This window comes from Lynx rufus, unplaced genomic scaffold (genome assembly GCF_022079265.1).
Source record: "Lynx rufus isolate CCGP_SWC_20201006 ecotype Redwood Valley unplaced genomic scaffold, mLynRuf1.p SCAF_21, whole genome shotgun sequence".
NCBI classification, from domain to species: domain Eukaryota; kingdom Metazoa; phylum Chordata; class Mammalia; order Carnivora; family Felidae; genus Lynx; species Lynx rufus.
In genome coordinates this window covers 8,715,447-8,728,377 of record NW_025814836.1, presented here as the reverse complement: position 1 = coordinate 8,728,377, position 12,931 = coordinate 8,715,447, and the positions used below count along the sequence as shown (strand labels likewise).

General features: G+C 39.6%; 2 protein-coding genes across 2 annotated transcripts in view; both read right to left on the bottom strand.

Annotated features, from left to right (window-relative positions):
• TARS3 (threonyl-tRNA synthetase 3) overlaps positions 1-12,931 on the bottom strand; it is a 63,805-nt gene that overhangs the window by 33,112 nt on the left and 17,762 nt on the right. The window contains exons 7-10 of the mRNA XM_047086767.1: positions 7,229-7,293; positions 4,297-4,375; positions 3,287-3,433; positions 2,352-2,450 (exon numbers count right to left, since the gene is read on the bottom strand). Coding sequence (XP_046942723.1) covers positions 2,352-2,450; positions 3,287-3,433; positions 4,297-4,375; positions 7,229-7,293 — 390 coding nt within the window. The remainder of the gene's footprint in view (positions 1-2,351; positions 2,451-3,286; positions 3,434-4,296; positions 4,376-7,228; positions 7,294-12,931) is intronic.
• On the bottom strand, positions 10,529-11,213 carry LOC124517357 (microtubule-associated proteins 1A/1B light chain 3B-like). Its single transcript, XM_047086768.1, has one exon. The coding sequence runs from the start codon at positions 11,173-11,175 to the stop codon at positions 10,801-10,803; it is 375 nt and encodes a 124-aa protein (XP_046942724.1). The 5' UTR covers positions 11,176-11,213; the 3' UTR covers positions 10,529-10,800.

Below are 12,931 nucleotides of genomic sequence, written 5' to 3'. Positions count from 1 at the left end.
GGGCTATTTCTCATGGTAAAGGAAGGATGGTTCAAAGGGCAGAACCATAACCCAGGAAGAGACAAAACTAAGTCCTACCCAAAATGCACTTTTTGACCAGGGAGAAAGAACAAGTAGGTTGCCAGGGTATCCGCAGATCAGTGACAACTACTCTCCCCCGCCCCTTTTAGAATGGCAGTATGTACTGCTTCCTATTTCTCTATCATCATTTTATAATGTTAGGATGGGGTTGACCCAGACACAATTTTCCCTTTAATTCACAGATCTTAAGATGAGCAGAACTGCATTTGGTAATCTGTATTTTGCACCCGAAGACCCTCATCTATACCTAGACCTGATTCAGATGACATATTATTAGATTTTGAGCCAATGCAGTGATTGGATGAGATGTGCAATCATTTGCTTAGCCAACAGTAGAACACATTTGAAGAGCAGAATTGGACCTCCACCAATTTTTTGGAGCTGAAGAGACCACAGACTGTCAACTGGAAACCCCACAGGGCCATGCCCTAGAAACAGGGATGAATAAGAGGCAGACTCTGTCTTATCAAAATGGAAGCCCAGCCATAACTCAGCTCCATCTTTGAATGGATTAATTAGGCTTCAATCTCGACAGAGGGTAAATGTTCTAGTAGGAGATGACATCATCTAAAGCCTCTGAAGTTATTTTTATATACAATATTTAGCATATAATAAAAAATCACCAAATATGGGAAAAGGCAAGACCATATAACTGAAAACCAAGAGAAAAAACAGGCAAAGTTTCTGAATTTTTTTTGTTTTGTTTTGTTTTGTTTGCATGGAAAGGCCAGTTTCTTCAGACAAAGGTATCTGGGAGTTCAAAGTCCTCTGCCTCATCCGTGTCTGCCAAATATTCTTATTCCAAAATTCAAGGACCCACTCTTTCCCAAAAGTGCCCTTACCTTTGCATAAGAGACCACTGGGGTTGTGAATTTAAATGGCTTTACAATTCTGCAGCCCATACAATCAGGCCTTGGGCCTAATCATCAGCCATGTGCGTCTTACATCTATAAAGATAAGAGATTCCTATCAGGCTACCACAGAGGCTTTCTGTTTATTCTCCATACACTCAATGACCAACCTTGAGAGTTCAGGGTGCCAGGGGCTATATTGATTTTCTGGAAGACAGCCTATCCAAAACAGCGGCTGTGATGGTCATCACCACCTGCTATAGTCTCGGATAATCTTCAGTGATTCTTCAGGCCCTCTGGCCGCCCATGGCTTCACACTGGCAGATCCCTACTGGAAGGTATGTAGTTCAGGTGACAAAGTCCACAGAGCTTAGCCTCCAGGGACACAGAACAAGAAAAGAAGGAATGGAGATGAGACAGGTGAGGCAGACAGAGAATAACCAGCTCATGCCAGTAACCTTTTCTCAGGAAGTTGCTGAAGAAAGTGCTTCCCCAAAGGAGAGGGATAAGGAAAGAAGAGGAAGGCATGGGATCAGGGAAGAAGAGAACCAACATAGCAGAGACATGAGGGGAGTAGCCAGAATGATAAGGAAAACAAGTACTGAGACATCAGTTGGCAAGAATCCTTGCAGCAAGTTAGTTCTGGAACAAGGGGACCAAATTTTCAAAAATTACTGAGAGATTACCTGAATACTCAGAATACGCTGTAAGGAGTTTTGCAGTTTTGAGAAAAAGTTTGAGGATGAATTAGTGATAGGAACTAAGTAAGTTAGTGATATAAAACTGAGTAAATGAAAATTTTAGGTAATTACTAGTTACAGGAAAGAAAAAAACACAAGAAAGGAAACATAATCCTAGTAGTTACATGGATCACCTCTGAACAGTATCTGGAGTTCAAATGAGAGAAACACTTAAGACTTTCTCATCTACAGACTTTATTACAAGAAGGCATCTTACATAATTTCTCTGGATGGAGGTGCCAAGCTACCTGGGAGTCACACCAGTGAGGGACACCATGGACCCCTGGGTCAGGGACGGTGGAGGGAGACCATGGACCACATTTTGAGAATCAACAGTTCATCATTTAGCATTCTGTGCCAGATAGGACACTTCCTCCTTTCTTCTCCTTTCCCAGGGAGTTCCACATTTAGTCTAATTCTTATCTTTGTATTGTTCATGCTCTAGAAACTTTTATGGACAACAGGTGCACTTACTGAAATCCAAAAATGCATTTTATTTAGGAAATATAGAAATTATTTCAATTTTTTTGAGGCACAACCCAGTATTTCTCTTTAGTTCAAAATTCTTATTAATATTACTAAAAGTTAATGAAAATACTTGGCTATTTTATTACAAAAGTAGTAAAATAATAAAATGTACAATGGAGCTGAATAAAAAAAGTTTTAAAAATTAACTTACTCGTATGAAATCCATAAGTGTGTTATAAATGAAGGCTCCTCTGGGAAGAAAAAAGCAGCTCCCAGGACTCAGATCGTGGAAGAAGAATAGTTCTTGTTCCTAGATTAAAACAATAACTGCATCTCAAATCTCACTGCCATTGATCAATATTTACTGTATGCACATGACATTGAAGGAATGAGACTTATACTCAGTTATGACTTCCATCTTCTAACAACTAAAATCCCTCAATACTTACCTCTAACTAGAATTACTACCACATGTAAAATTACAATTCATATTTATGGTTACTTATCTCTTCATTCACCTTTTATTCACTGCTAATTTCTGACGTGGCATCTTGGAATGTGGATCTCATGGGGAGAGAACATGGCCAAAGATCAGAAAAGTTCACTCCAGGGGGAAGGCTCCACATGGCGGTGGCCATCCTCATGGCTGTCACTACTGAATGCCTGCCCCATGCTGCTGCCACCATACAGCGTCTGCCCTCCCCATCAGCCCTACAAGGCCACCGAGCAAGAGATGAGCACGTGCAGTTCCATAAGTGAGCACATGGCCCGCCATATAACATAGCCCGTAAGTGGCCAAACTGACACTCAAACCCAGGTCCACACACTCTTAAATCTCATTCTGTCTCTCTGCTCTGTTCCCCCAAAACAAAGTATGTTGTTAAGTACATACAATTTTTTACAACATTATTTTTACATCATGGTATGAGTGACAGAAAGCTGTAATTTTAAAATCTAATAAAAGACACAGGAAGGAAGCGATGAGGAGACATTTGGAGTGTTAACATGAGGTTGCAATAGCAAACTCTGAGTGCCAGCAAAACAGAAAATAGGACAAGGGAAGAAGAGATCCCATTTTCCAAACAATTAAATCATAGGCCAACAAAGAATGTCCTCATCCTGCTAGTGATTAGGACGCAGGCGTACCTTTCCGATTTTCCTGTGATCACGGTTCCTGGCTTCCTCTTGGAACTTTTCCCAGGTTTTCATCATCTTGTTATCAGGAAAGGATATCCCATAGATCCTCTGCAGTGTTTCCATTTCGGGGTTGCCCTCCCAGTATGTTGAGGAATTCTAAGCATCAAACAAAAGTTGGGTAAACATACCAAACATTTGGTTATAAATAAAACCGCTCTTAAATCTGTGCACAATTTTCCACTACGCCATCCACATAGCTTACGATGACTTTTTGTAGCACCAGGAAGACTCTTAAATTGATTCTAATTAAACCTCCCCAGCCCAAATTCATCAGAAAATTATGTAGAGTCTGCCATGGATTCTAGGAATGAAGAGTGAGAAGGAAAGGGAAGGTGGGTGGGGCCAATAGTAATTGAACCACAGAGGAGAGGAACAGCATACAGTACAGAGACATGAAGATCCCAGCCAAATGTTCTTGCTCACACTAGGGTGATTCAAGGAAGTCATCAAGTGCAGAACAGTATCTTAAAATATATGATAAAGAAAGGCACTGTACCATGTATAGTAATGTTAAATAATAAACAATTAAAAGCTACATGTAAGGTCCTAATTTTCAAAAACTACAGTATTTTTAGAAGCTTCTGTAAAAATTGGGGTGCCTGGGTTACTCAGTTGATTTAGCATCCGACTTCGGCTCAGGTCATCTCACGGTTTGTAGGTTTGAGCTCCTCGTTGGGCTCTGTGCTGACAGCTCGGAGCCTGGAGCCTGCTTGGGATTCTGTGTTTCCCTCTCTCTCTTTCTCCTCCCCAATTTGTGTGTTTACTCTCTCTCTCTCTCTCTCTCTTTCCCTCTCTCTCAAAAATAAATAAATAAACATTAAAAAAAGAAGCTTCTGTAAAAATCAAATAATGAGGTATTTTAAAATACTGTGATACTCAGATTATAAAAGATATGATTGAAAATTCCTCATTATCTGGTTTACCTTAAGTTTGCTGTATTAAAAAAAATAAATGCTTACCTTGAAAATTTTTATGGCTTTAATTTTTCCAGTGTGTCTTACATGGGGCCCTTTGCAAAGGTCAATTAGTGGACCACACCTATAATGAAATATTTCAGACATGCCCAGACACAGTTATAGCTTTTTGGACCGTTCATTACAAATCATGTTTTCATATGTTTTAAGTGAAGGATCTTACTTATTCGTACATCTTGAGGCAATTTTTAACTTGGGGGGCAATTTAAAATAATTTAATTCTTAATTTAGGATGAAGAAAGAGGCAATTTATCTGGCCTCAGATCCCAGTCTTGCCTCCTTTGCTCAAATTCAAAAAGTTACAGAATCTTCTGACAGAAACCACGCAGTCACCCACCACTTTTCAATGTCATGTCCCAAGGCTATTGAAAACCTTCCACCGTCATAAAATCAAAAAGCCATTTCCCTGTTCTACACTGATTTGCAAAGCCAAAATTATCTGCAACTTATACAAAATGTGCAAACTTGATACTTTAAAAATAAACTTCACCAAACCTATAGAATGTACACCAATAAGAGCGAACCATAATGTAAACTCTGGACTCTATGTGATTATGATGGTCAGTGCAGGTCCATCAACTGTCACTAACGAGCCACTCCACAGGGGGCATTGATAGTGGCAGAAGCTGTGCATGAGTGGGGGAGAGGGTATGTCTGAAATCTCTGTACCTTCTCAATTTTGCTGTGGACTGAAATCTGCCCTGAGAAATAAGGTCTGTTCAATCAATCAATCAATCAATAAATAAATAAATAAATAAATTTCAAGGGTCTTTTGTGTATTTGTTTTTAGGTCCTCTGGTGTTATGACAAAAGCCTTAACTGTCTTTTGGTTTACTAAAACGGAACACTGACTTCAGTGCAACTCTCAGGCACAAGTTTAGGCCAGAGATGACACCATTATTAAAACACATAGTGTGGGGTGCCTGGGCGGCTCAGTCGGTGAAGCTTCTGACATCCAACTCTTGGTTTTGGCTCAGGTCATGATCTCACAGTACCTGAGTCCTGGGTCAGGTTCTGTGCTAGCAGTGCAGAGCCTGCTGGGATTCTCTCTCTCTCTCTGTCTCTCTGTCTCTCTCTGCCTGCCCCTCCCCTCTCAAAATAAATAAAATTAAATAAAAAAACCACATGGTGCGGTTGCTGGGGATTCACTTGCACCTCTAACCAAGAAGGACCCCCAAACCTTAATAAGCACAGACTTTTTTTCAAGCACAGAGACACTTAAAAAATTAAAATACTAATGACACTGGTCAGAGGGAAGGTACTTAACATCAACTAATTTAAGGAAAATTTAGTAAAGAAAGTTCTTCCTTAACTATTCCAACCAATTTTAAATATTTTAAAGTTCACTGGTTAAAGAGTTAAAAATTACGATGAATACAGAAAGAGGCTGGTTTATTCACCAAAGTGGATAAATATGCTTTAAATATGAAAATGTCATTTATTTGAATGGCCAGGCTTTATAGTTCTCTGTCCAAGATGGGAGTGGTAAATCAAAGCTCACAGGTGTGGAAGGAATGCCTAATTAGCATGGAAGACTTCAATACGCTCATCTTAAAATAACCCTGTAGAAGAAAATACAATTCATTTTCTAAAAATTAAATTGACAGAATAAGAAGTGTCAATATTGACCTAAGGAAGGTTCAAAAAATAGCCACAAGAGCTCAAGTATTAGGAGCCTGAATTTTAAAACTTCGCATGTCTTTTCTATCTCTTCATGTATTAAACTTCAAAATGCATATAGTAACATTTATTTGAATTATAAGTAATAACCAATAAAACCTTATCAGGTCACTGGAGAATAGCAAAGATGAGGCAAGCATGGTATCCCACTTCAATGTCAAATGGCAACGAGCTCATATTATAATGTAAGAAATGCACTGAGCACATCTTTGCTTAAAGGGGAGATGACTTCCCTTACAGTACAATGAAACTACAGACCTGTAACTATGTGACCATGGAAAGCAAATGCTTTGTGGAGGGTTTTTCTGATACCAGATCTCCTAAGATTGGACCATGAAGGTCATAGCATCAGCCAGACATCCAGAACACACAGAAATGGGGAACAGCAATTACCTACAAGGCAGCTTTAAAACCACACGAATAAAATAGGGGCTCCAGATGTTAAACAAACAGAACTGAGTTGTGGTGATATTGATTTCACTTGCCTCTTCCTATCACTTGATTTGCCTTCGGTTCCTAACACTGTCTTTGTGTTTTATCATGAACATCCTGCTAACGCATGAAAGCTAACACCTTTGGACTCCAGGAAACGGGGAGTATATATAGTAGGAGGCAGGAAATCACTGCATGATGGGATGGTCCCTAACAGCTCCCATTGCCACATTAATAAGAATGTGAGGATGAAACAAAATTCCATTCCTAAACACTCCCCTTGAAATGTAAAGCACTGGGCAAACACAATCTCACCCACATGGGGAAAGATGCTGTTACAGCTAACATCTGGAAAATGAAATTCAGGTTTCAGCAGCAGACTGATAAACACAAATGAAGACATAATAATTTCCTTTTGCTGATAACATTTTGGAGTCTCTAGCTAACACAGTATACCAACTATGCAAATTGACAAATAGACCACCCACCCAAGGACCAACTGCTTCTACTGCTAATGCCTTAAAGTTTACCACTGAGCACCACTTAAAATTTACACACACTTTGGGGCGCCTGGGTGGCTCAGTCAGTTAACCTCAGGTCATGATCTCATGGTTCCTGAGTTTGAGCCCCGCATCAGTCTCTGAGCTGACAGCTCAGAGCCTGGACCCTGCTTCAGATTCTGTGTCCCCCTCTCTTTCTGCCCCTCCTATGCTTGCACTTTGTCTCTCTCTCTCTCAAAAATAAACATTTTTAAAAATTCAAAATAAATAAATAAATAAATAAATACAATCTACACACACTTTACCTGTAAACTGTCGTAGTTGGAGTGTTAACCTTCTCATTCAGGATGCGGCATTTAAATTTATTGTACTATAAAGAAAAACATATTTACATATTATTATGTTATTACGTAAAATGCTTAAGTAGGAAAAAAATTTTTTTTTTTAGGAAAAAAACTTATTTTTTTTCAACAAACACTGAATGGGTGTCTACTATGTTCTAGTGCTGAGACCCCAGGAATACCAAGAGCTCATAGCTTAGAGCTGTACTGTCCAAAACAGGAGCCACAAGCCCGTGTGGCTATTGAACACTTGCAATGGAACCAGTCTGAAATGAGATGTGTGTAAGTGCAAAACACATTGGATTTCAGAGACGTGCCGTGAAAGAATGTACAATAGTTTAGTAACTATTTTTATGTTGGTTACATGATACAGTGATATTTTTGATATAATGGGTTAAATACGGTATTATAAAAATTAATTTTGCCATTCTTTTACTTGTAAAATGTGGCCACCAGTAAAAGATTATATCCATGGCTCAGATTTGTGAATCACATTATATTTTTATTGAACAGCACTGTTCTAGAAGATTCCAATTTTTTTCATCTCATTTTTAGAGTGTACTTTTTAAAGTTTTTATTTAAATTCCAGTTAGTTAATATACAGTGTAATACTAATTTCAGGTGTACAATATAGTGTAATTCATGACTTCCATATATCAGGTACTCATCACAGTGCCCTTCTTAATCCCCATCACCTATTTAACCCATCCCCACCCCCACCTACCTCTGGTAATCATCAGCTTGTTCTCTACAGTTAAGAGTTTGTTTCTTGGGGCACCTGGGTGGCTCAGTTGGTTGAGCGTCCAACTTTGGCTCAGGTCATGATCTCGCGGTCCATGAGTTCAAGCCCTGTGTTGGGCCCTGTGCTGACAGCTCAGAGCCTGGAGCCGGCTTCAGATTCTGTGTCCCCCCTCTCTCTCTGCCCCTCCCCCACTCATGCTCTGTCTCTCTCACTCTCAAAAATGAATGTTAAAGATACCATATGGTTTCACTCTTATGTGGACCCTGAGAAACTTAACAGGAACCCATGGGGGAGGGGAAGGAAAAAAAAAAAAAAAGGACGTTAGAGTGGGAGAGAGCCAAAGCATAAGAGACTGTTAAAAACTGAGAACAAACCGAGGGTTGATGGGGGGTGGGAGGGAGGGGCGGGTGGGTGATGGGTATTGAGGAGGGCACCTTTTGGGATGAGCACTGGGTGTTGTATGGAAACCAATTTGTCAATAAATTTTATATATAAAAAAAATAAATAAATAAAAAAGAAAAAAAAATGAATGTTAAAAAAATTTTTTTAAAGAGTTTGTCTTGCTCCTTCTTCCCCCCTCCCTTTTGCTCCTTTGTTTTGTTTCTTAAATTCTACATATGAGTGAAATCATATGGTATTTGTCTTTCTCTGACTTATTTCTCTTAGCTTAGTACTCTCTAGCTCCATCCACGTCTTCAATGGCAAGATTTCATTATTTTTTATGGCTGGATAATATTCCATTGTGTGTGTGTGTGTGTGTGTGCGTGTGTGTGTGTATATATATATATATATATATATATATATATATATATATATATACATATACCACCTTTTCTTTATTCATTCATCAGTCAATGGACACTTGGGCTGTTTCCATAATTTGGCTATGGTAGATAATGTTGCTACAAACATCGGAGTGTAGGTATCCCTTTGAATTAGTATTTTTGTATTCTTTGGGTAAATACCTAGTAATGCGATTGCTGGATCATACAGTAATTCTATTTTTAATTTTTTGAGGAACCTCCATATTGTCCTTCAGAGAGGCTGCACCAGTTTGCATTCCTACCAACAGTGCAAGAGGGTTCCCCTTTCTCCACCAACACCTATTGTTTCTTGTGCTGTTGATTTTATCCATTCTGACAGGTGAGAGGTGATATCTCATGGTGGTTTTGACTTGCATTTCCCTGATGATAAATGATGTTGTGCCTCTTTTCATCTGTCTGTTGGCCATCAGTATGTCTTCTTTGGGAAAAATGTCATGTCTTCTGCCCATTTTTTAATTGGATTATTCATTTTTGGGGTGTTGAATTTTATAAGTTCTTCATATATTTTAGATACTAACCCTTTATTGGATATGTCATTTGCAAATATCTTCTCCCATTCCATAGGATGCTTTTTAGTTTTACTGATTGCTTCCTTTGCTGTGCAAAAGCTTTTTATTTTGATAGAATCCCTATAGTTTATTTTTGCCCTTATTTCTCTTGCCTCAGGAGACATCTCTAGAAAGAAGTTGCTACCGCCAATGTCAAAGAAGATATTGCCTGTGTTTTCTAGATTTTATTGGTTTCGGGTCTCACATTTAGGTTAGAAGATTGCAATTTGAACTACATGAAATAAATAAAATTCTGAGGACACAGCTGCATTTTTCATTTACATAAACAAAAACTAAGTTTACAATAAATGATCATATTGTTACATTAAAAACTCAGAAGACACTTTTCTTTCCTGCTTTCATCACTATTGCCTTGGAGACAGGTACTTTATATTAAATAACTACTTGAGGAAGGTAGTTGTTGGGAGAAAAAAAATAGATATGTATGATTGAACTGTCTCATACTTTTATGTTCAAACAAAATTATTTTTCTTCACAAACTTTGAGGTGTTTTTTTTTTATTGAGTTTAATTCTTTTTTTTTTTTTTTTTATGAGGGAGTGTATCTGAATTTTAATGGTTTACTTTCCGTGTTCTGTAGTTTCTACCACTGACCTAAGGAACAAAACTGCTTGAACAGCTTGTTTCTCTACCAAAGCAGATGGCAGTTTGACCTCTCAGAGAATATGCAAACCAGAAGAAACATCACGTTTTTCTTCCCTGGGCCTTTTGAGAAACTAGACCAAAATGTTAAGTTATTCAAGGTTCTTATTGAGCAGTGGTGCTTTACTGTCTAGAGAAGCTAATGAAACTCCCCCCCGCAATGGCACTGCACAGGTGTGGACTCGGGGCACACTAAACTAGGAATCGAGAACCTTGAGCAGCAGTTCAGAGTTTTATCCACCTCAATTTTTCCTGCTTTTTGCCCACTATTATGGCCAATGTGGGCGGGTGGGAAGGGGGCTATTCCTGACAACTTATGCTTTCCAAGATCCTCTTAAAGAGAGTTCTCTAGTTGAGTGGAAACTCTTCTACAAAAAGTTGGCCGGTTCTGTGAACCTGGAAAAGAATTTCTCTCTGAATGCTTATGTTGCAAGTTCCTCATTGGGAAAGAGCCTTAGAATAACATGAAGTTCTATTTTATCGGCAACTTAGAATGCAAAGTATTTTATTTTTAAACTTCTAAATTTGAAAACAAAACAGCCTAGGTTAAATAATGGTTTTTCCAAAGCTGAATGTGCTCACGTGTAGATCCATTTTTCTGCCTGCAGCACAAAACAACTTCCTACAACTCCTAGGCAGGAACACTACTGATTTTGATGGTCTGTGATTGGATGAATGGATCAATCTCAGTTGGTTAGGTCCGTTTTTTTTCCTTGGTAAGGGCTTAAAAAAATTCTAGAACAGATGCATTTTTCTAGTCTTACACAGACACTTTGATTCCAAATGTCTCCTGAGAGGCATATACCATATGCAGGAATCCATCTTCATCCTTCTCACGTTCATACACTTCAGAAATCGGAGTGGACACACTCACCATGCTGTGTCCATTGACTAACAGGAAGAACTCCTGATTAGCGTTGAGCTGTAAGCGCCTCCTAATGATCTTGATGAGCTCACTCATGTTGACGTGATCAGGTACAAGGAACTTGGTTTTGTCCAGTACAGGAAGTTGCTTCTCACCCTTGTATCGTTCTGTGATCACTGGGATTTTCGTAGGATGCTGCTCTCGGATAAGTCGGACATCTACTCTTTGTTCAAAGGTGCGGCGCTGCTTGAAGGTCTTCTCCGACAGCATGGCGCGGGAGGCGAGGCGGAGGGTCCGGCTGTTCCAGACGGCAGTGGCAGAGACTCTGACCGTGGCGACAGCAACTTCCCTTGTCTGATTGAGTTTAATTCTTTTTTTTTTTTCAACGTTTATTTATTTTTGGGACAGAGAGAGACAGAGCATGAACGGGGGAGGGGCAGAGAGAGAGGGAGACACAGAATCGGAAACAGGCTCCAGGCTCTGAGCCATCACCCCAGAGCCCGATGCGGGGCTCGAACTCACGGACCGCGAGATCGTGACCTGGCTGAAGTCGGACGCTTAACCGACTGCGCCACCCAGGCGCCCCAGATTGAGTTTAATTCTTTTTTTTAAATTTTTTTTTCAACGTTTATTTATTTTTGGGACAGAGAGAGACAGAGCATGAACGGGGGAGGGTCATAGAGAGAAGGAGACACAGAATCAGAAACAGGCTCCAGGCTCTGAGCCATCAGCCCAGAGCCTGACGCGGGGCTCGAACTCACGGACCGCGAGATCGTGACCTGGCTGAAGTCAGACGCTTAATCGACTGCGCCACCCAGGCGCCCCAAGATTGAGTTTAATTCTTAAGAGGAGATGCAAAAAGGCAACCCACGAAGAGGAGAAAATAACTGCAAATCACATATCCAATAAAGGATTAATATCCAGAGTATGTAAAGAATTCCTACAACTCAACACCAAAAAACAAACAACCCAATTAAAAATTGGGCAAAGGAATGGGATAGACTTTTCTTCCAATTGGATATACAAATGGCCAATAAGTATATGGAAAGATGCTTAATATCACTAGTCACTAGAGAAATGCAAACCAAAAGCACAATGAGATGCCATCTCACACCCATTAGGATGACTATTACCAAGAAAACAGAAAACTACAAGTGTTGGCAAGGATATGGAGCAGCTGGAATGCTCGTGCACTGCTGATGGGAATGTAAAATGCTAACAGCTGCTGTGGCAAACAGTATGGCAGTTGACAAAACTGACAATTTCCATATAATCCAGCAATGCAACTTCTGGAGATACACCCAAAAGAATTAGAAGCAGGGACTCGATCAGATATTTGTACACCCACATTCACAGCAACACTTTTCACAATTGTCAAAAGGTGGAAACAACTCAAGTGTCCGTCCACAGATGAATGAATAAACAAAATGCAGTCTATACACACCATGAAGTATTATTCAGCCTTAAGAAGGAAGGAAATTCTGAGACCTGCTACAAGATGGACAAACCTTGAGCACATTACACTGGTAAAATAAAGGAGGTCACAAAGGACAAGTATTGTATTATTCCACTTATATGGTTCTTAGAGTCATCAAATTCATAGAGACAGAAAAAGGGGAAGTGGGAACAGGGAATCAGTGTTTACTAGGTGTGGGGTTCCAGTTGGAGAAGATAAAAAAGCTCTGGAGACGGATGGTGGTGATGCTTGCCCAATATGAATGCGCCAAATGCTACAGAACTATACACTTAAAAATGATTGACGTAATAGGAACTTGGTCAGTTAAGCGTCCGACTCTTGGTTTTGGCTCAGGTCATGATCTCATGGTTTGGGAATTCGAGCCCTGTGTCGGGCTCTGAGCTGACAGCATGGAGTCTGCTTAGGATTCCATCTCTTTCTCTCTCAAAATAAATATATAAACTTAAAAAAAAATGGTCAGCATAAAATTTTTTTTTTCCCTTTTGGGTATTTTACCACACACACACACAAAAAGAGTAGCTGCGACTTTACCAAGCCCAAATCTATCTT